Source organism: Malaclemys terrapin, chromosome 23, assembly GCF_027887155.1.
Source record: "Malaclemys terrapin pileata isolate rMalTer1 chromosome 23, rMalTer1.hap1, whole genome shotgun sequence".
NCBI classification, from domain to species: Eukaryota; Metazoa; Chordata; order Testudines; family Emydidae; genus Malaclemys; species Malaclemys terrapin.
In genome coordinates, this window is record NC_071527.1 from 9,215,840 (window position 1) to 9,237,664 (window position 21,825).

At 55.7% G+C, this 21,825-nt stretch overlaps 1 protein-coding gene and 1 long non-coding RNA gene across 3 annotated transcripts in view; one reads left to right on the plus strand and one right to left on the minus strand.

Moving 5' to 3' along the window:
• Nucleotides 1–14,829, plus strand: part of NCKAP1L (NCK associated protein 1 like) — a 110,651-nt gene extending 95,822 nt beyond the window's left edge. For both annotated transcript variants that reach the window (XM_054012839.1, XM_054012840.1), the window contains exons 30-31: nt 10,957–11,046; nt 13,877–14,829. In XM_054012839.1, the coding sequence (XP_053868814.1) occupies nt 10,957–11,046; nt 13,877–14,002 (216 nt within the window). In that variant the 3' untranslated portion in view covers nt 14,003–14,829. The remainder of the gene's footprint in view (nt 1–10,956; nt 11,047–13,876) is intronic.
• On the minus strand, nt 3,513–10,217 carry LOC128828303 (uncharacterized). The gene is made up of 2 exons (XR_008443181.1): nt 9,545–10,217; nt 3,513–5,927 (listed from the first exon to the last, which is right to left on the minus strand). It is a non-coding gene; the product is annotated as an uncharacterized LOC128828303 (long non-coding RNA).
• Nucleotides 14,830–21,825: the final 6,996 nt, after the last annotated feature.

A 21,825-nucleotide genomic window follows, 5' to 3' on the forward strand; every position in this document is an offset into this window, starting at 1 on the left:
GCCACTGCAGCTCACAGTGCGCGGCCAGTGCCAGCCAAAAACAAGACAGGGGACGGGGCTGGCACACAGCGGGGACTGCGCTGACAGACCAGCAGGGGGAGCAGCCAGCCCTGTGTGCTGTTGCTTTGCCCTACTACCAGCCTTGCACCCCACCCCCTCCATCATCGGCCACTGGACTCCCCACTCACCGCTGGTGGGCAGGTGGATGGCGAGCAGGGATCTGGCCAGCAGCAGGACCTGCCAGTACTGATGTGGGGAAGAGGGGGAGACAGAAGATACAGGACAATTTGCCCATTTTTAAGAAGAAGTCAGGACACCTGCAGGAGGGCTTAAATATGGGACTGTCCCTTTAAAAACAGAATGTCTGGTCACCCTATAACCCAGCAGGAAGCCAGGACTTCAGGCCTAGTCTCCTGGGTCCTAGTGCAGTGCTGTATCCACAAGGCCAGGTTCTCAAACTTCATTGCCTCGTGACCCCCTTCTGACAACAAACATCACTACACGACCCCAGGAGGGGGGACTGAACCTGAGCCCACCCGAGCGCCGCTGGATTCCAAAGCCTGGTGGGGCCAAAACTGAAGCCCAAAGACTTCTGCCCCAGGCAGGGGGCCTGTAACCTGAGCCCCGCCATCCAGGGATGATGCCCTTGGGCTTGGGTTTTGGTTCCAGCAAGCAGCCCTGGTGACCCCATTAAAATGGGGCCCCAACCTACTTTGAGGTCCTGACCCACAGTTTGAGAACTGTTGCACTAGGCTAAGAGTCTGGCAGGCCCGAGCCACTGAGTGACTGGCATGGTTCGGGGGGCTGGTTACTCAGGCCTGCTCCTGATCTCACTTGCACTGGTGTATCTCCATTTACTGCAATGGAGCTGCTTCTCACTGACCTGGGTGCGTGTGAGATCAGATATGTTGGCGTATTCTCGTGTGGCGGGGGGCAGACCCCAACATCAATGTGCAATTTCTACAGGGAGGAAATCCAGGCACTTTGCAAAGCCCAGACATCGGTGGAGGAGCTGAGGCCGCTCCTTGGAGAACCTCACAGCTGGCTGGTAGTGAGAGCATGCCAGGGGCAGGCAGCGCTGAGCTCTCAGCTGCGGGGGGCTTGTTTGCCAGGGCAGCGGAAAGCAAACCATCTGTGCTCTGCATGCCCGTTCGCTGCCTGCTGCTGCACCCTCATCGGCCAGCACAGAGATCTGGAGACAGATGCAGGGCATGGGATGTGTCTGGGCATCTGCAGAGATAAATAATGCTAAGGACAGGTGCCAAGCCCAGGTTGCCCTTCACAAGGGGCATGAAGAATCACAGAGCCTGTTAGATCATCAGCGCTGTCCCCCGGGCAGTGCACAGCCCACTGCAGCTGGGAATGTTTCAGGGATGGGGGTTCTGTCATGCCCCATGGCTTGGGGCCAGTGGTGCAGGCGACTCACTAGGGGGCGCTGTTCTCAGCTACCCCAGCATCCCGGCATGGAGCAGAGGGGCGCTTGCTTGTGGAGATGGCTCTGTCAGTCTGTCTGTTTAGGCCTGTTCTACACTTAAAAGTTAGGTTGCTGTAGCTGTAACGCTCAGGGGTGTGTGACTGACCCCCCGAATGGAGATGCAGCCAGGTCGAGGGAAGAATGTTTCCATCAAGCCAGCTAGCTGTGAGGGGACTCCTAGCGCAATGGAAAAACCCCTTCTCTTCTGTAGGAGGTGTTGACAATACGCCACTACAGCAGCTTGGCTACAGCACCGTCGTAGTGTCGGTAGTGTAGCCATGGGCTCAGACTGTAATCTCCTCCTGCTTCAGGGCAAACTCCATGCACTGGCTGAGCGGGGTCAGGAAGGTTATTCCACCATTGCTCACTACGGGGGCTGCTACACCTTGCTCTGAAGCAGCGGGTGCCCCTGTGCTAGGGGGACCCTGCTCTGATCAAGTATGGCAAGCCCCATGCACCTGTGTTTCCTTCAGTGCCCAGCACATGGCAGCACTAACCTCGCAGCTCCAAGGCTGTCGCAGGGGGCTGAGCTGGGAGGGGGCCCAGGTCTCTGGAAGAAGCAATTCTGACAGTGTGTGAGTGGCAGAGAGGGGCCGAGGAGGCCGGGTCATGGCTTGCCTCCCAATCCACGGCTGGCTGGGATCGGGGGGACGTTGTATCCCGCATGTGGACTGGCGAGGCGGGTGGAAGTGGAGGTGTGAGTCTTTCACCTGGGTGTGTGTCAACATCCCCCGAGTCTGGGAGCCTCTGGCTGCCCCGCTCTTTGGGCCCTGCATGAGGAGGCTGACCCGCTTCTGAGATTCAGCTCATGGGATTGGACAGGTGGGGAGGGACTGTCAAAAGTGCTGAGAACCCAGCAGCTCCTCCTGAGAACAATGGAGAATCCCCCTCCCCCGCAGTAAGAACAATGGAGAATCCACTTCCCTGCACAGAGAACAATGGAAAATCTCCTCCCTCATTGAGAACAATGGAGAATTCCCCTCCCCCGTGCACTGAGAACAATGGAAAATCCTTCTCCCCCTGCTGTGAATAATGGAGAACCACCTCCCCTCACTGCAAACAGTGATGAGTCCCCCTCCCCTCCACTGAGAACAATGGAGAATCCCCCTCCTCTGCTGAGAATTAATCTCTCCCATTAGGAACAGTGGAGAACCCCTCCACCGAACAATGGGAGCTGAGCCCTTTTGCAAATCTGGCCAATGCATTGTTGGCAGGGCCGGCTCCAGGCACCAGCCCACCAAGCATGTGCTTGGGGCGGCGCCTGGAGGGGAGCGGTGCAGCGGGGCGCTCCAGCCTGAGAGCGGGGCTGCGACTGGGCTCGCCGCCCTCCCCGCGGCGCTCCGGCCGCCGGGGAGAGCAGAGCCGCAGCGGGCTCGCCGCTCTCCCGCCAGTGCTCCAGCCAGTTGGGGAGAGCAGAGAGCCGCGGCGGGCTCGCCACCCTCCCCCTGGCACTCTGGCCGCCAGGGAGAGCGGAGAGCCCCGGCTGGGCTTGCCGCCCTCCCCCCGGCGCTCTGGCCGCCGGGGGCTCACCGCCGGGGAGAGCGGAGAGCCCAGGCCGGGCTCTCCACCCTGCTCCCGGCGCTCTGGCCGCCGGGGAGAGCGGAGAGCCCCGGCCGGGCTCTCCGCCCTCCCCCCGGTGCTCTGGCCGCCGGGGGCTCTCTGCCCTCCTTCCGGCGCTCTGGCCGCTGGCGTTCTGGCCCGGCTCCCGGCGTTCTGGCCGCCAGGGAGAGTGGAGAGCCCCAGCCGGGCTCTCCGCCCTCCCCCCGGCGCTCTGGCCGCTGGGGGCTCACCGCCGGGGAGAGCGGAAAGCCCCGGCCGGGCTCTCTGCCCTGCTCCCGGCGTTCTGGTCGCCGGGGAGAGCGGAGAGCCCCGGTAGGTCTCTCCGCCCTCCCCCTGGTGCTCCGGCCGGTCGGGGATTGCGGGCCCGTGACCGGGCTCGGCGCCCTCCCCTGCTGTGCAGGGGGGGGGGTGTTAGCCAAATGGGCTCGTTTCCCCCTGGAGCTGCCCAATTACCCCAAGGAGGCACGGGAGTCGAGAAGACGGCTTCAAGTTCTTTATTGATCAGTCAGCTGAGCGGGTGTCCCCCTCGACTCATGCCAGAGGGAGGAACACACCTTACAAGGACAACTGGGCTTCTTTTATACAGAGAGACAAACAACTTAGCGTGTCTAAATTCTGCTAACCTATGCTTTGTTTAAATTCAGTTCTAGTAGTAATCAGGATACATCTGTTTAGCTTCCCGTCCTTCACATTCCTTTCCCAGGGTCCGTCCAACCCCCTCCCCTTTGCCATATATCTTCTATACATCCTGTATACGTGCAGCTTCATGCATGGGAAACGACAGTGAGAACTGAGATAAGCATGTTTACTGGGATAACAAGCAGAAGCCGAGATAAACATGTTTTTCAGTTTTTGGGCCTAACAAGATTCCCCCCTAAAAAGCATTTTGAGAGCCTTATGGCCCCCAATCCTCAGCCTTCACCGGCTGGTATAGGGCCATCATTTGTTGGTGTATAATTTGATTAGCCATTCGTCAGACTAATGCAACTACACAGGGAGCTAAGCAAGCTAGGGTTAATAGGGTTGTAATAAAGAGTACAAAGAGAAGAAGGCCTTCTCGGAGCCATCCCAGTTGCGGTAACCAGGACGTGAACCAGTCCATATTCCACCCACCCCATGTTTGGACTGGGACATGGGCTAGCTTCCTCATTTCTTTTGTTAGCTGTTTTACTGCCTTTCCATTATCATCTATTTGTAAACAGCAATTAGATTAGTTTAATTTTGCACAAATTCCCCCTTCTTCTGCCAGCAAATAATCAAGAACTAGATGGTGCTGGTAGAGCACATTCCTCATCTGAGTGGACTGATCGGCCAAAAGATCAAGAGCTGCAGCCGTCTGATTAGTTGTTATTTCTAAGATGGCTTGCGGCCTAATTATCCAATTCAAGTTGTAAATGGGCTCCCTTGCCCCTGAGATCCACTCATTAGGATTCCATGTAGCTGGACCATAATGTTTTATAATTCTCTCAGGGGGCCACTCCTGAGCCCCCCATGTTTGGGAGCTTCCGGCGGTCAGGGTGGAATCCACGAACCGCCTTTCTCTAATTAAACCCTAATTTCCAATTTATTTCCCTGCATCTGGGGTAATAGAAAGAACAAGGGTCTTATATATCCAACATAACATATCCCAGACCAATTTGGAGGCAATCTTCAGTAGGCATAGGACCTGCAGATCCAATAATGGCCCTTTAGAGCCCAGGTTCCATTAGCAAAGGGGCCATCCCAGGTTTCCTCATTCTCATTGTCCTCTAGATGGTCAAAATATAAAGGATTACCTGGCCTAAAGGTCCCCCCACCATTCCATCAGCTGAACTGCAATAATCACATCTCCACGCCCCAGCTCCTGCTTTCCAGACACAATCGCAGCCCCATTTTGGCTGATTGGTGCTAGACCAGAATTGTTTAAAACCCCATACTCGAGTTCCATTCTGATTTTGCCATGCCCATTTGAAACCACCGTACCACGTGGTCCTTGCTAGTGGTATTGTCTACCTGGCAACTCGTGAATAGGGCGTCAAAGAACCCATCCTGTCCTACTGCCCTGCAACCTTCGGCCGTAGGGTAGTATTGTTTGGAGCATTTCACCCAACTATTATTGGTGAGCCTCACATGGGTCTGGTTCCATTGCCCCTGATATTTAGAACAGTCATACAGATGACAATAAGGGTCCCAGCAATCAAACCCTGGGGATAGAGTCCAATCACACTTGCTTTCTCCCAAGTACACTCCCTCCCACCTTGTCCAATTAAGGCAGAGAATACCCTTTCCAGAAGAATACAGTCGCCAGGGGCTACTATCCTCAGTCCAAACCCCCGTTCCATCGTGGACTATACTTAAATTGCTGAGCCACCATTTGGGCTGTACCGGCTGGGCTACCCAAGGCCATTCATTTAATTCCCCTGGGCCTCCGCATACCCAACAGTTACTGAGGTTAATGGATTTTGCTATTGTCTCCCCCCAGCTGTAAAACCCTATTTTCCCAACCATAATAGTGGTGGAAGCACATAAACAAAAATATTAACAATAATTTCATTATCTTTTTCTAAACAGTCCCTTTAGTCCGTCTAAGTACTGATACTCCCAGGTGGAGTCTTCACCTGTGCCACCCCGGGCATCCGGAGCCGGGGCGGGCAGAGGGCTGGTGTCCTCTTCCGCTAGTTCAGTCTCCGGGTTAGGGTTCAGAAACCACTTTACCTGTGTATGGTGTGCCCATTTGTCACTCCCAAGAACTTTGACTGCAGCTTGGCTGATGAGCGAGACAGTGTGCGGGCCGTCCCACCGTGGTGTTAGGGGGTCACGCTTCCACTTCTTGACGAGGACCTGATCACCGATCTGGAACGGGTACATGGGCTGGTCCAAGGGAAGGGCCTGAAAAGGCACCGCGTCGATGCAGCTGTAACAAAACAGATTGCAACCCAGAGACCTGTTTCCATAAGGAGTTCTTCCCCATTTCCCAGTTTACATCCTCCCGGAACCCCGGGATAATGGTGAAAGCTTAAGACCCTTACGTGGGGCCCTTCGAATGCGGGTAAGGGCGAGTGGTAACGCATCAAGCCACTTTAAACTAGACTCTGTGCATAGTTTAGTGAGGGTATCCTTGAGAGTTCTATTCATTCTTTCCACCTGTCCCGTGCTTTGCGGCCTCCAGGGTGTATGCAACTTCCATTGTATACCGAGTGCCTGGGATACCTGTTGCAAGACTTCAATACAGTCATGAGTGGGGCTGGTCTCATAGGAAACCCAAGGGTCAGGCAATAGGGTAGTTAGGTTGAGGGAGCTAACTGTCCTAGAGGTTAAGTTAGGGGCTAGCAAGGGCCCTACCTCATATCTGGTATGTCGACTGGGATTTAGATGCTTTTCCCCAGCGCCTGTCCCTAGTATTTGAGGCATCCCGTGGGGAACCACAACCTCAGTGTCCCCCCCCCCAGGGTAAACTTTTCAGCCTCCTGTACAAGGAGAGCGGTTGCTGCAACGGCCCATAAGCAGGCAGGCCACCCCTTGGCGACAGGGTCCAAGGCCTTCGAATAGTATCCAATGGGTCGCCAGGTTGGTCCTGACCTTTGGCACAGGACTCCAGCTGCCACCCCTCCTCTTTCATGAACGTATAAGGTGAATGGCTTCCGGGAATCTGGGAGGGCTAGAGCGGGAGGCTGAACCAAGGCTTCTTTAAGCTCTCGAAATGCTTTTTCCATTTCCCTGGTCCATTTCCAGTGGAGCAGACCTTCTTTAGTTAAAGACTCATATAGTGGTCTGGCTTTTCCCCCATAGTCAGGGATCCAGAGTCGACAGAAGCCAGTCAGTCCCAGAAATGCCCTTAATTCTCGGGGGTGTCGGGGCTGAGGGCTATCAAGTATAACCTGGATTCTTTCTTTACCCAAACTGCGACTCCCTTGGCAGAGGTGGTATCCAAGGAAGGTGACCTGCTGCTTAACCAACTGAGCTTTTTCCTTTGATACTTTATACCCCTGTACCCCAAGGTGATTGAGGAGCTCTACAGTTTGCTCCTTGCAGACTGTCTCTGTTTCAGTACTTAAGAGCAGATCATTGCAGTACTGAACTATGTTACATGCAGGATGGTTAGCCAGGAATGGGGCCAGGTCCCTTTTTAGCTGGCTGCCAAAAATCTCTGGTGCACAGGTGAGTCTCTGTGGGACAACAGTCCAAAGATATTGGGCCCTGTAATGGGTGTCCGGATCCTCCCACTCAAAGGCAAACAGTCTCTGCTATTAACTTGTTAATTTGTCTTAGGTCCTGGACCAACCAATACTGCCCATTAGGCTTAGGCACCCCCATTATTGGAGTATTGTATGGGGACGTGTCTTCCTTTAACCACCTGCACTGCAAAAACTTTTGAATCAGGGGTTTTAACCCGATCCGAGTGGTTAGCTTAAGGGGGTATTGTCGAATTCAGACTGGGCTGCTTCCCTCCTTAAGGGAAATATGCACTGGTGTAGCATTCCTGGCTCGGGCCACGCCTCCTTCCTCCGCCCAGACCTTGGGATTTACACCCCCCTCCCAGCAGCTGGCTTCCAGGGAGTGATCTCTAGCATTTATGAGAGCCATCTGGTAATTAGAGGCTTGTTGCTTAGGGATTCTGACTTCCATTGTCCCGTTATCGAATGAGATCTCCGCCTGTAATTTAGTGAGGATATCTCGTCCAAGCAGCGCTATGGGGCAGGAGGGACTGCAAACAAACTGATGGGAAATTTGACGGTCCCCTATTTTTACTAGGAGAGGCAAAGTTTTTTTCCAAAGCTGTAGTTTGTCCCTCTATCCCCTGGACTATGGCACGTCCCCGAGCTCTATCTCGGGGAGCCTTATTAAGGGGGAGCAAACTAAGAGTGGCCCCAGTATCAATAAGGGCTTCAATTGGGCGGCCCTCCACTTTAATATTTACCGTGGGATCCAGGCTGGCAGCTTGTGCTGTCAGGAGGGGCCGCTGGGTCCCCCAGCCTCCCTATGGGGAAGACTCCTCCCCTGAACGTCCTGTACTGTTGTAGAGGATGGGAAGGGACGGGGTTTTATCTTTACGTTCCTTTCCCATGGCCTGTCACTGGGGGCATTCATTCTTCCAGTGCCCCTCTTTCCTACAGATAGCGCACTGATTTCGACCCAGGCAGGGGCCCCGCCCCTACCCCGGTGGCCCTGGCCGTCCCTTAACTTTGTCCCCCCTTTCTTCATATCCTTTCCTTTGGGCCATGGCTAAAACGTGGGCCCCTTTCTTCCGAGAACGGGGGATTCTGTTGCTTCCAATTATATAGATCACTAGTGGTAAAGGGAACATATACCATAGTGAGATTACCCTCAGGGGCTACAGTTTCCTGCAGTGGACACAAATAATTCTGTTGCAGGGGCCCTTGGAGTACCGGGCCACCCTTGCTCCTGGTGTGGTTAGACACCGGGGAGCTCAGAGAGATCGGAGGGGGTTCCCGTTTGGAAAAGTCCTGGTCGCTTGGCTCACCCCTTTCAGTTGAGCCATTATCCTCAGAGGAGGGGGTGGGGATTTCAATTGAGGATACCAGAGCCAGGAGGCCGGGATACAAAGGGGGAGGGGGCATAGGATCAGGGGCAGAGGGAATCACAGCCCGCAGACAAGATTTCTTAACAGGGAAACAGGGTTTCCTAACAGGGGCACGGGCCATTAAGGTTTTAATAGTTTGTGATCTACATTTTTGTAAACATGGGGGATGATTGGCCACAAGGTCCTGCCAAATATCTATATAGGGATATTGGTCCCAATGCCCATCCCAGGTCACAATGCTATGTACTGCTTGTACAACCCCTGGTTTGAGCGTCCCTCCCTCGGGCCATTCCACCCCGAATGTCATCCATTCAAGAGTACAGAATTTTACAAGCTTGTCTTTACATAATACAATTCCATAATTAGCCTGGCGTCTAAACGCCTTCCAGTTATGCAGCATACATCCCAGGGGTGTCCAGGAGAAGGTGCTTTGTCCGGACCCCATTATGCTTTACCCAGAGTTTTCCGAGACAGAGATATCAAGAGGGGGAAGAGGTATAGATCTAGTTCTAACTCAGATATCCGCTGGGTCACGAGGTTCGGCTGACCCCCCTTGCAATCAAGATATCCTGGTCATCGGGTTTCCCCTTGCAGGAGTCTTGGGGCGGCTGAAGTCAGCTTAAGCCTCAGACCTGTCAGCAGCACTCATTCATCTTTCACACAGATCCTTTAATCAGTTACAATCTCGGTTTCCAACACACCATTAAGAGGAGAAACAAGATTACCCTTCCTATAGACAAGAGTAATCCCTGAGGTTGCTCCAAGTCCCAGTAATTGTTAAAAACGGCCCATGGACTTGTGGAGTTAGTTACGTTACTCATTGGCCGTTATTTGCTTACCCTTTAACCAAAAACACAACAACAAGACATTTACAAAGCTACAATAATGTTAACATACCTTCCCGTATACAGGCTGCCTAGGGGATTTCCACTGTCCAACCCACACCTCGGGGGCGTTATTCCTCAAACCCAGGAGGTAAACGCACTTACCGCCTGAAGTGGCCGCGTCCGGCAGTCAGACTTCCCCTCCTTCTGAAGCCGTCTTGCTTCCGTGTCCTTCAGAGTTCTCTTTAGAGAGGACGCAGCCGCCCCGGCCGATTGTGACGATCCGAGGCCCGAGCAAAGCAACAGCTCGAGGTGGCCACTCCTCGGAATCGCCCTCGGCCATCGGTCAGTGCCCTCTACAGGGAGAGAAGTCCCGGCGGAGTCGCCATTTGTTAGCCAAATGGGCTCGTTTCCCCCTGGAGCTGCCCAATTACCCCAAGGAGGCACGGGAGTCGAGAAGACGGCTTCAAGTTCTTTATTGATCAGTCAGCTGAGCGGGTGTCCCCCTCGACTCATGCCAGAGGGAGGAACACACCTTACAAGGACAACTGGGCTTCTTTTATACAGAGAGACAAACAACTTAGCGTGTCTAAATTCTGCTAACCTATGCTTTGTTTAAATTCAGTTCTAGTAGTAATCAGGATACATCTGTTTAGCTTCCCGTCCTTCACATTCCTTTCCCAGGGTCCGTCCAACCCCCTCCCCTTTGCCATATATCTTCTATACATCCTGTATACGTGCAGCTTCATGCATGGGAAACGACAGTGAGAACTGAGATAAGCATGTTTACTGGGATAACAAGCAGAAGCCGAGATAAACATGTTTTTCAGTTTTTGGGCCTAACGGGGGCGAGGGGGGGGGGGGGGGGGCTTTTTTGCCTAGGGCGGCAAAAAAGCCAGAGCCGGCCCTGACTGTTGGCAGCAGGCCAGGTGCCCCAGGAGCATTTTCACCTTGCTCCTCCCGCCCAGCTGAGGCTGGTGTCAGAGACAGGCTCCCAGCCCAGTCGTCTCTTTGGTCCCATTGATCCTGGTGCAGGCAAGTCACAGATTTGCTCTGTCGCAAGCTCCCTAACGTTCCAGTTCTGAGCCCCAAAAGGGCCTGGCGCCAGCTCCCTGCAGCTCAGAGCTGCCCCAGCTGGTCCCCAACCCAGGGGCCAGGAAAGGGGGTGGGTGAACAGCCGCTTCCCTGCGCCCGGTGAGTGTCTACTTCAGTCAGGAACGCTTTCCCCGTTTTTAGGCTCGGTGCCGAGCTGGGGCTGGAATAGGAGCCGCCAGGACCCCGGCTCGGGGCAGGCCTCTGCCCTGACCCATCCCCAGGCACTGGAGAAGCCAACAGATCTTAATCCTTAGAGCCAGTTTTCATTACTGAGATGTGTTTAGCAAAGTTCAGCCCCTCAGGGGCCCTAGGCGCCCTTCACCGCAGACACTCAGCCCCATTCACCCCAGCCGCCCTCCTCCCCACAGCACAGAGGCATTGTCCCAGGGGCCACTGTGGGTTTGCTTCCCTCATTAACTGGAGGCCCTGCTGAGGCACCATAGGCAGAGCCCGAGAGCTCATCTCTCTCTCCCTCCTCACAGCTGGCGTCCGTGAGCCTCCTGCAGCTAGGACAAGAGACTGACAAGCTTCGCTCCAAGAACCGGGAATCCATCTCCCTGCTGATGCACCTGGTGAGGCTTCTGCGCGCTGGGGCGGGCGCTGGGGGCATTGGACAGATCTCTCTGGCAGACACTCGGGCTAAGAGACCCCCGCCACGCACTCTGGGCCTGGTGCTGTGGAGCCTGGCTAGGATTTGGGTGGCCCGGTGCTGAGCTGCTCCCAGACTGGAGGTGAGGCTGGGCTCCCACAGAGCTTCCAGCTGCACCTGCCTCCTCCCCCGCTCTCATTCCCAGGGCAGGGGATAAAAGCAGTCAGCAGAGCAGAGACAGGCTCCCTTCCCAGGCCCTGCCAGCCTTGGGGTAGGTTTCAGGCTGTCCCCCTGCAGCCTGGGCTTTCCAGCGGCTCCAGTGCTGCTGGAGTCAGAGCAGGGCGAGCTGCTTCGGGCCAGTTCTCACACCCAGCCCCAGTGATGGGCCATTGCTGTCCCCTCCTGGGGACCGAGCCGCTGTCTCTGGGGCGAGAGCATGGCTCTACAGAGGGACAGAGCTCCTGTCTCTTTGCTCCCCCAGCCCCCTTTGTAGGCGAGTGCTCCGGCACTCAGTGGGGGTCGAACCCCCAGCACCACACACAAGCCCCGGCCACTGTACAAGGAAAGCTGCTGTAGTCCCTGGGGCCAGCACTAGTGGGCACTGTACCCACGCCCATCTGTCAGTGCGTTCCACAGTCACCCTACCAGGCCGGGGCTTCCCTGAGCATTTGGAGAGGAGGTGGTAGGCAGGCTGCGTCTAGGGCAGAGCCCAGCAAATGGCTCATACAGCTACTGCCTCTTGCCCCTGCACTGCCAGGCCTGTGGTGTGTGCACTCGCCACTGGCCCCTGGTTTTGGAACTGCGGGTACCATTGGCCCTTACTTGGATTTACCCTCAGTGGGGATGCTGAGCTGCTGTCAGGGGGTCCGGGCTTCAGTCCCTGCCAGTTTTGATCACCAGGTCCAGCCTCTGCTTCAGTGGGCTGAGATCACAGCACGCACCTAGCCTCCCCTGCCCCCCACTCCTTAGCTGCTCTCCATCGGGGAGAGCCCCTCCGTGCCTGTTTAATGCATCTGTCATTTCCCTGTCATGTGTGGGGCAGACGGTGCCGGTGAGAGGGGGGTCTCTGAGAAGGCAGCTGCCACCCCTGGAGCTGCCCTATTGGCACCAGACTCTGTACCCCCTTGCGCCAGCCAGTCCCAGCCCCCGTGCAGACTGGGCAGCCAGCTATCTGTCTCCATTAGCACTGGAAGGATATTGATTCCTGCCCTGATGGGAGGAGACGGCTGTGTCTGAGGAAGGCGAGGGCTCCCCCCGTCCGCTGCCTGTGATTGGTATTCGGGGAGCAGGGGTGTTGGCAGCAAAGCAATTTAAATGCAAATGTTTCAATCTAGAGCGTGTGAATGAGGCTGCATGGGCTCATTGTCCCCATCTGGGGAGAGCGCTGCTGAGCCCAGCACATGGGCTCTGTGCCTAGCTCGGCTCCTGAGCCAGACCCATGGGCCTATGGCACCTAGGCAGGCATGCACAGAGCCTAGCAGCAGGGCTGCCACCTGGTGAGAGGGAAATTCCACAGCCGGGTTAGGGGATGCTGGATTCTGTGGCTGCTGCAGGCCACGTCCACTCTGAGTCCCCACCGGCTGGCTGCAGGGGATGGGCCGCCCCATGCAGCATTGCCTGGGGAGCAGGGATAGCGGAGTGGGCACAGGCCCTGGACTCATCCCTGGCCTGGGATGCTGGAACGAGAGGTGCTGGGGAACCAATACAAATTGTTCTTACACCCTGTCCCTGGCTCCTTTGTCTGGTGAATGGAGGGTGCTGGGCCCGTCTCCCCTGACCCACATGCGCTAGATACAGAAGGAAACCCACTGGCCACCCTCTCCCCTCCCGCAGCGCTGGCATTGGAGGCACCCCTCTCACCCAGCCTCTCCCTGCTGGGGAGATGTTCTGCCCCCGGCTCGATGCCCCACGGGCGATGGCTAGGTGTGCTGTGAGGGAAGGGGCAGCTGCCAGTTATGATCCCAGGCCCACCTCCCAGTCTGCCCACCCTGCTCCGCTATGGCTTTCACGGAAGGAAGCCCCATCCAAGGAGCAGCCTAGGCCCTTTTGAATGCCAACGCTGTGCTTGACCCTCCTGGAGACATGGCCCAGCTTTCCCCTGAGTCCAGCCATCACAGCCCCCTCCCCGCCCCTCATTCCCCAGAGGCAGCACTGTTCTCTTTCTTTCTGAAGCACTTTTACTCCAGGGCCAGTGTGAATTTCTGCCATAGCTGGAGCCTTAACATCTGCAGAGCAAAGGGGAGGGCAAGATACTCAGTTATGGACAGCGGCCTCCCCTGCCTAGCTGTTCCATGCAAAGGGTGCCAGGACTCCTGGGTTCTATCCCCTGCACTGCCATTGCCTTGCTCCCTGACTTCAGGGAAGTCACCGCTCCCCTCTCTAGCCCGTTGCCCTGCAGGGTCACAGATTAATGAATTATCCCTTCTTCACTCCTGTAGGTCACCCCCTAGTACAGATGGGGAAACTGACGCACAGAGCAGCGATGAGTTCCCCAGGGAGACAGGGGAGAACCCAGGTCTGCTGAGTCCCCAGGCAGTCCCTTACCACCAGCCCAGCCTTTCCCCCTGACATTCCCTGAAGCTGGTCCTTTATTGCTGGCTTGCAAGGGTGCCCAGTCCCTCAGGTCTACATGCCCAGCCACGTGGCTCTCTCTAGGGCAATTGCTGTTATTGCTGCCAATCCCGCTGCTGGCCACCCTGTGAAATACCCAGAGGTCTCCAGAAAGCCTGGAGTTCCCCTGCTCTGTGGAGCCACACACTGGGACATGCGGTGGGGATGGGCCCTGATGATGCTCTTCTGCGTGTCTCTTTCAGATTGTGGAGGAGTCGTCCTTCCTGACAGTCGACATGCTGGAGACCTGCTTCCCTTACGTGCTGCTCCGCAATGCCTACCGCGAGGTGCACAAGGCTTTCCTGCTGAGCAAACTCCCTGCCCACTGACAGCTGCAGCCTGGGCTCCCAGCCTCCCTTCGCCCACCCCTTCCCTGATGCATTGCAAATGAGCACACCTTCCAGGTCACGGAGTGGGCTCCCATATTGCCATAGGGCCTAAGGGCTGTACATATTTGCATACCCATGTTTGACACGGCAGAGCAGGTGCCAGCTCATGCCAGAGCCCCAGGCCAATTCCCTTGTGTATCAGTGTAGATCAAAGTGATTGTTAAATGTATAAGAGTGTAGCTGGGGTTCAAACTTCATGAAAACTAGTGGGATGTTTCTTGTATTGTTTTCACATCTCTGTATCCCATTGTAATAGAGTAGCAAACATTTATGTTGTGTGTTCCCCTGTAACTAAATAACCCAGCAAACAAGCCATCAAATGAGAAAGAAGCCTTGTGCAATGCTAATAAAAAACTTTAACAGAAAAGTGCTAATTTCAAACCAAATGGTCATTGTGTGTGATGATCAGAGGCCAAAGCCTCCAAATGCATTCCTCACTCACTGTCGTCAGAGGAAAAGCCCTCATGCGTTGTGACCCTGACAGCTTGTTTTCTGTGAGAAGCTGGAAGTCTGGATTCAAGGAAAGATCTCTCATCTCTGGACTGTTTGGACTCTGACAGGGAAGTGTAGCAGATGCAAAGCAGCAATCCCCAGAGACAATCTGTGTACCCTGAAAAGACTTTTGGGAACCTGGAAGTTTATTCCATCACTGCCACTTTTTGGCATTACAAGCTGTGACTCACCTGTGCGTGTAGATCACCTGCTTTAACATCTCGGTAGCTCTCATTTCCTTTTCTTAGCTAATAAATCTTTAGTTTACTATGGAATTGGCTGCCAGCGTTGTCTTCCTTGTAAAATCTAGAGTACGATCTGGGGTAAGTGACAGACGGTCTCTTGGGACTGGGAGCAACCTAAATGTGATGTGGTTTTTAGTGTAAGTAACCAACTTATCACAAAGTCCAGTTTGTTTGAGCAGCAAGACAGACTGGAGAGTCTGAGGGGACGGTCTGTGACTCCATGGTAAGGCTGGTACAGCGATCCAGGAGTTCACATTTGTTACTGTCTGGCTTGGTGAAATCTAATTACAGAACATACCACCAGCTTGGGGTATCTGCCCTGCTTCTGACAATCTGCCCTGACTCAGGACTCCCGGTTGTAAGCTGCTCCAGGCAGCATGACAACATGCATCCCTTTTCCAAAGGGAGGTAGCATGGTGGAGTGGTTAGAGCCAGAGGCTGGGAGTCAGGACTCCTGGGTTCTACCCCCAGCTCTGGGAGGGGAGTGCAGTCTAGTGGGTTGGAACACAGGCGCGGGAAGCAGGACTCCTGTGTTCTATTTGTGGCCCTGCTGCAGACTTGAGTTAGTCTCAGCCCCTCTCTGAGCCTGTTTGCCCCACCTACTAGCTAACTGCCCTTCCCAGCTGTTCTGTCTCCGTTGCTGGAAACTGCTCCTCAGCTGAGCTTGCCAGCAATGAAAGTGAAGACCCAAGGCCTGCGCAGAGAGATGGGATGGCGCTGGCCCCTCAACTCTGGGATGAGCTATGACTTGGGCGGGTCCCATGGAGCCACGGCCAAGGTGCAGACTCCTTCGCTTTGTGGCTTTGTGCCTTGCCAGGCGCAGGCCCTGCGGAGATGGGCCTGTCCCCAGAGCCAGAGCTGCCAGGCCACAGCCATTTCAGGGGGTTATTTAAAAGGAAGGATTTTGATTTATTAAAAAGTCTCCACCTTGGAATTCTCTGCCAGACTGAGGGTGTGTGGGTAGCCCAGCACTCGGGGGGCCAGGATTCCCCCCAGGGCAGCCCCGCTCCACACCTTTCCTCCCACTGAGGCCCTAGACTTACCCATCCTCCCCTGGGGGAGAGAGGGTGAGCTCATCCCCATCCCCAGTGAAAGCAGAGAGGGGCACGAGGGGTTGTTCATTCATAGATCTCAAGGCCAGAAGGGACCACTGTGACTGTCTAGCCTCAGCTGCTGTACAACACAGGCCTAGAATTCCTGTGTGAGCTGGAGATCCCTTCGTTAGCCTTCGGGCCCTGGGCCTGCCAGGGGGGCAGTGAAACCAGCCACACTCAGCTCCTGGCACATTGAATCTCCACCGAGGATGGCATCACCTGAGCCAGCTCCCAACGTGCTCCCTGGGAGCCCTGCTGACATGGGACCTGATCCCCAGACCCACACGATCCATCACCACCGCTGCCCGTGGCCCAGCCCCACAACAACAACCTCCACAGTGAACCTCTCTGCCTTGCCAAAGGAGCATGGGGCTGGCCAATCCAGATCAGACCAGGTGTCCAGCTAGTCCAATCTCCTGTCTCAGAGCAAGGGGTGAGAGCCTCCTGGGGGCAGTTATCAATAACCTACCCAGCTTTCCCAGATCCTAAGCAGAGCCCCACTCCCTGGGAGACCGTTTAGTGGCATGGCGGAGGAGTAACTACCATGGCTGGAGCATGTTAGAGAATCCACCTGTTTCCTTTAGGTGTCTCAATGGAGCTGAGCTTGTTTGTGAGTCTGGTCCTGATGCCTGACTTCAGCTAGGAGTCCTTTATGCACCATGACTGGACGTTCACATGGTCCAACCCTACTAAGCACAAATCCTTGTGGCGGTGAGTTCCACAGGTTAATTATGGCCTGTGCATCAAAGAATTTAATGCATAGCTTTCACCTTCATTGATCATCACCTGGCTCTTTTTCAGGATGTGGGGGGGCAGAGGCTTCCGAACTGTGGCCCTGCCCCCATGTCACACCCCTGAGGCCCCGCTTCTTCTCTCTGAGTCCCTGCCCTGGCGCTGCCCCTTCCCCTGACCCCCTGCCCTTGCACCACCCTGCCCTCGCACTGCCTCTTCTCCACGAGCCCCCACACTCACCCCACTCCTTTCCCCAAGGCCCCGCCCTTGCCCCGCCCCTTCTCTACCCGCCTCTGCCATCATGCTGCCTCTTCCTCACAAGACCCTCCCGCCCCCGTTCTCTCCTCTCCACTCCTCTCTGCCCCCTCCCCTCCATCGTTCTCCCTTAATGGACAGTAAAAAAGTGATGGGGCCATGGCTCTGCTCCTCCCCCCATTTCGGCTCCCCTGATGTTTTGTCACCTGCGCTTGCAGATCGGCACTCTGTTTCCCTCCAGTGCCCACGCCACATACAGAGCCCTGGGAGCCTGCGACACCCTTTGCACCAGGGAGTCTAGGTCCTTAGTTCTGGCTCTGCAGCGCGTGCGCGCACTTCAATACAGAGCTATTGGGTTCAGTCTGTGATGCTGATGCCCCAGCCGGGTGACAGAGCGCTGGAAGTCTGTGAGACCTGATACTGATGGACACACGTGAGAGGAGCCCGTTTCTGGGAACCTTCGCTGTGGGACTCATGATGGCGCGGAAGGCAGGATGCTGGGGTGGGATGACGCTTCCATCCCACCACAACTTTGGAGATTTTGACCTGTTTGTCCTGCGCTTTGGACTCCCCAGTGCTGTTTCCGGCAAGAAGGAACTAAGGGTGGGGGGAGCCGGCAGTGCCCCTTATACTGTACCATACGCACCAGTCCCCTACGGATACCACTGAGGGAAAAACTTCCGGCACCGGTGCATGTGGCGAGCACACACCTACAATGGACTGGACATGAGCAACACATCTCGAAGACCAGTTACAAAAAAAGGGAACTATCTTTTCTGTTCCTGGCTCTGTCCTGACCTGCTGGGGGACCTTGGGCAAGTCTCTGCCCCACTCAGTGACTCAGTTTCCACTCCTGCCCTGTGTCCATTTCATCCATTTAGGCTGAGCCCGTTGGGGCAGGGTGTCACGGAGTATTGGGGGACTCAGGGCCCTGCACCCCCAGCTTCCTGCGATTCACCATGACTCTCAGCCAGCCAGTAAAGCAGAAGGTTTATTTGGATGACAGGAATACAGTCCAAGACAGGTCTTGCAGGCACAGACAACAGGGACCCCCTCAGTTAGGTCCATCTTGGGGTCCCCGGGCATCCCAGCCCAGCCCCCCTTGGGAGGTCAGAGCCATCTCTGCCCCCCAGCCCTCTCTCCCTGCCTGCTTCCAGCCCTCCCTGGGTTCTCGTGTTACACACTTAGGTATGCGCCCTCGGGCTGTCTCCCATCCCCCAATGCAGACTATTCAGCCACACTTCCCTGTCAGCATTCACAGACCACAGTGAGAACAGGCCCAGTTCGTCACACAGGGACTGTCTCCCAGTCTGTGTCTGTGCAGCACCTGGCATGCCAGGGCCCTGCTCTCAATCGGGGGTCTCTAGGTGTTCATATAACACCCCTAAAAAAGGTAAAAATGACTGATCTACAGACAGTCCCACCAGCCCCAAATGTTCCTAATAAGGAGTCTGACCCCCATAAAATCATGAGCCTGGCTTCGGGGCTCTGTCATTGCCTCCTGGCTTCCAACCTGTCACACTTGGTCACATTTTCCAGCTTTTCTCCCCAGGCAGGCAGCAGGGCTAGACGCTGAGGTTTTTTCAAAAGGAAAGTGTCACGTCTCACATCATCGCATGACTCCAGGAGCTGAGGCTTTAGGAAAAGCACCAACCAAGCGGGAGACTCCCAGCGAGAGCTGGCCACCCAGTAAGGATTAACAGTAATAGGAATAGCCTCATTCCTGCATTCCTGGGACGCCTCAGCCCTTTTTGGGGACTCTGCCTCTGGAATCCCCTGCAGCAGCGAGTCCTGCAGGTTAACTGCCTGCTGCCTCTGATGCGCACCCCATAGCTGGGTGGGGGAGTGAGCCCAGGCCCTGGCCCTGCCCTGCCCAGCAGCTATGTTGTTCTGTGTCCCTGTCTCACAGCTTGTCTCCACCTTGAAGCCAAAGTGCTGGATCTTGGCAGTCTCCCTCCTGGGAGTGTCCACAGACCATGGGGCTCTGGGCATTGGTGCCACACCACTGATCTGATGCAATGGGTCCTAGCAAGCGGCCCCTGGCTCCGCCACCCCTACCTCTGCTGCAGGGCACTGCCTGCCACTATGCCCCACCCCAAGCAGCCCCGCCTGTCCCTTCCCACCCATCCCCAACCTCCCCAGTCACTATCCCCCCAAGCTCTCCCCAGCTCCTTGGGCTGAGGCTGCAGCTGGCAGGGCCCATCAGCGGGGCGCCCAAGCCCCCTCTCCTTAGGAGGAGGGAGGCCAAGCAGGCCCAAGCAGGGTGGGAAGTCGGGCCCTAACGAGTCAGAATCCGGCACTTGGATGGTTCTGAAATTGACAAACACGCTTCTGCATGCAGCCGGACCCAGGCTCCCCACTGACCCAGAGCCACCCGCAGCCTCCTCCTTGGCGCAGGCTCAGGGAGATACCCAGCTCCAGTCTCGGCTGGGGTTTGCCGTTAGCACTGGCTCATTTCATCCTTTCCCTGAAGCCCCTGCTACTGGCTGCACCGAGCCCCTTGGTCCCCACAGCACCCTGGGCTCCGGCAGCCTCCCCTGCAGCAGTGGCTGGGTGACGTGGATGTTTCTGATTTGAGGGTTCGACAGAGATGAGGCCAGCACAGATGTAAATCAGGGCAGCTGCGCTCAGATCAGGGCCCAAGGGCAAAGGATCTGGCCCTTCGTTCATGCACTAATACTACTGCGCTGGCATTTTCCCAGCACTGTTTGACCAAACACTGCCCTGTGCCCTTCACAGGAAACGCCTTCATACCACTGATATGCAGCCATCTCTGGGGTGGGGTGCAGCAGCTGTTTAAATGAGCACACCTCCACCGCTAGGTAGTTTAGGACAGGAAGTGAAGAAGAGCCCCACATCCAGGGGAAACTGCAGGGGGTTTGAGGGAAGGAATCTGGCCAGGACACTGGCGGGACGGAAGGAGAGGGGGAGCCACAACTCCTGCCAGTTGTGCGGAGGGGTCGTGCGCTCACTATACAAGTCTCGGTGTTACTGCTTCAGCCAGGCAGGGGTTTGGCATCATTGCCCCATTTTACATATGAGCAGAGAAGTGAAGTGACTTGTCCCAAGCTAGGAACAGAACCCAGTCCTGGTGCCTCGGCCCCCTCTGCTCTAATCCATTAAACTCCACTCCCCTACCCAGAGCTGGGGAGAGAACCCAGGAGTCCTGGCTCCCAGCCCCCCACTCTACTCACTGCCTCGCCAGTCAATAGTTTGGATTTCAGAGCATCCCACTCTGAGACCAGGTGCAGTGTTGGGGCACCTGTGATTCTGCGTTTTGCCCACAGGCTCCGTGGCCCGACTGGGGGAGGGGTGACAGCCTGGCCAGCATCCACTGGACTCTTGCAGCCCGAACCCTCAGTGACATAGACAGCCCGGCCCCTCGAGCCAGGCCAGACCGCTCAGCAACGCTGCTGATACATCAGCCTGGGTGTGACTGTCCCCCCGGTCTGGGTGCAGCTAATGGGCGCAGCTCCTCCTGGGCCACTGAGCGTGGGGAACCACACAGGTGCAAGAATGGGCCATTAAACAGGGGTATTTCCTCACCCCCCCGCCCCCACCATCCCCTGGAGCTGAGTCGTGGAGCCAGAACTGACACAAAGGAACCCCCATCTGTATGACACAAACCAAGCAGTGCCCAGCAACGACACCATCGGACTTAACCCTGGGGTCACGGTGCTGCTATCGCCCCACTTCCCCCATCCGCAGCCCCCCACCCTCCCGGGCTTACAGCTGTGTAAGGCTGATGGCCCATGGGGAGTGTAGTGCTGCTTTGCTCATTAAAGCCTAGTTTGTTGTCTGGCAGGTGGTGCCGAGCGTGGTGATGGGGAGGCAGGCGAGCGCTTCCAAGATTTATTGGCTTTAATTAATTAACGTGTTTGTTTCTCCCACAGTCGCTTGGCCCCGCTGAGCACTCAGCTCTGGCGCATTCGCCGCTTTACAAATCCATTCGATAAAAACAGTTCCTGATCTGCAGCCCAGCCCAGATTAACTCCAACTGCGCCACCAAGTACCTGAGCCTTTCACACAGCAATAGCGTCTTCTGCATAGGCGCCCCCCCGGGGCAGGATCATGCTAGTCCCCATTTACAGATGGGCAAACTGAGGCACAGAGCATAGCGGACAGATTTCCCAAAGTGCTCAGTGTGATGGTGGCAGATCAGGCGCCAGCTCATTCCAGAGGCCCTGTGGCTGAGTTGAACACTGACAAACCCCTAGCTGGAACTCGGCCGGCTCACCTGTATGCTAGTGTTGTTACAACAGGTATTAGTGCGATAAGAATGTGTTTAGTGTTTAGACTTTACTGAACACTTGTGAGCTGCTGCAGCATTAATCTCATGTAGAGCCTCTGGATCCCATATCACAAAGTAATATTTGTGTATTTGCATTGTGAGTCTCTGTGTAAATCACCAGCCAGGAGAGAGACATTAACTAGTGCAAGGGGCCGAGCTTCCACAGAAGATGTCACACCCTTCCCAAAAGGCAAGGCCATCGCTACCAGGTGGACTATTGTGGGACTGGAATTTCCCTATGGAGCCACAACAAGAGGACAAAAGACATGTCCCGTCTCCTCCCTGTGAAGATGAGTCCTGCAAGTGGATTCCTCCCAGCAGTTCAGAGCACATGGCAGAAGGGAGATGAAAACCCCAAACAAAAGGAACTTGGCATCGCTATGGTGCTTGGCCTCTGGGGGGCCAGGTGTTTCTAAGCGTAAGTGAGTGATCCCCAGTTGCTTAGCCTGGCTTAGCCTGAAGGGCATATAGAGCTTGCTGATTAGAGACGCTTCTATTCCCTTCTGAAACTTAAGATTGGGATGTGTGTGTGAGTGTGCGTCCGTGTGTGTTTACCTGCTTCACCGTTGTAAATAACTCGCTGGTTTCCTTTCCCTAGTTAATAAATCTGTATATAGTTTATTATAGCACTGGCTACAAGCCTTGTCATGGGTG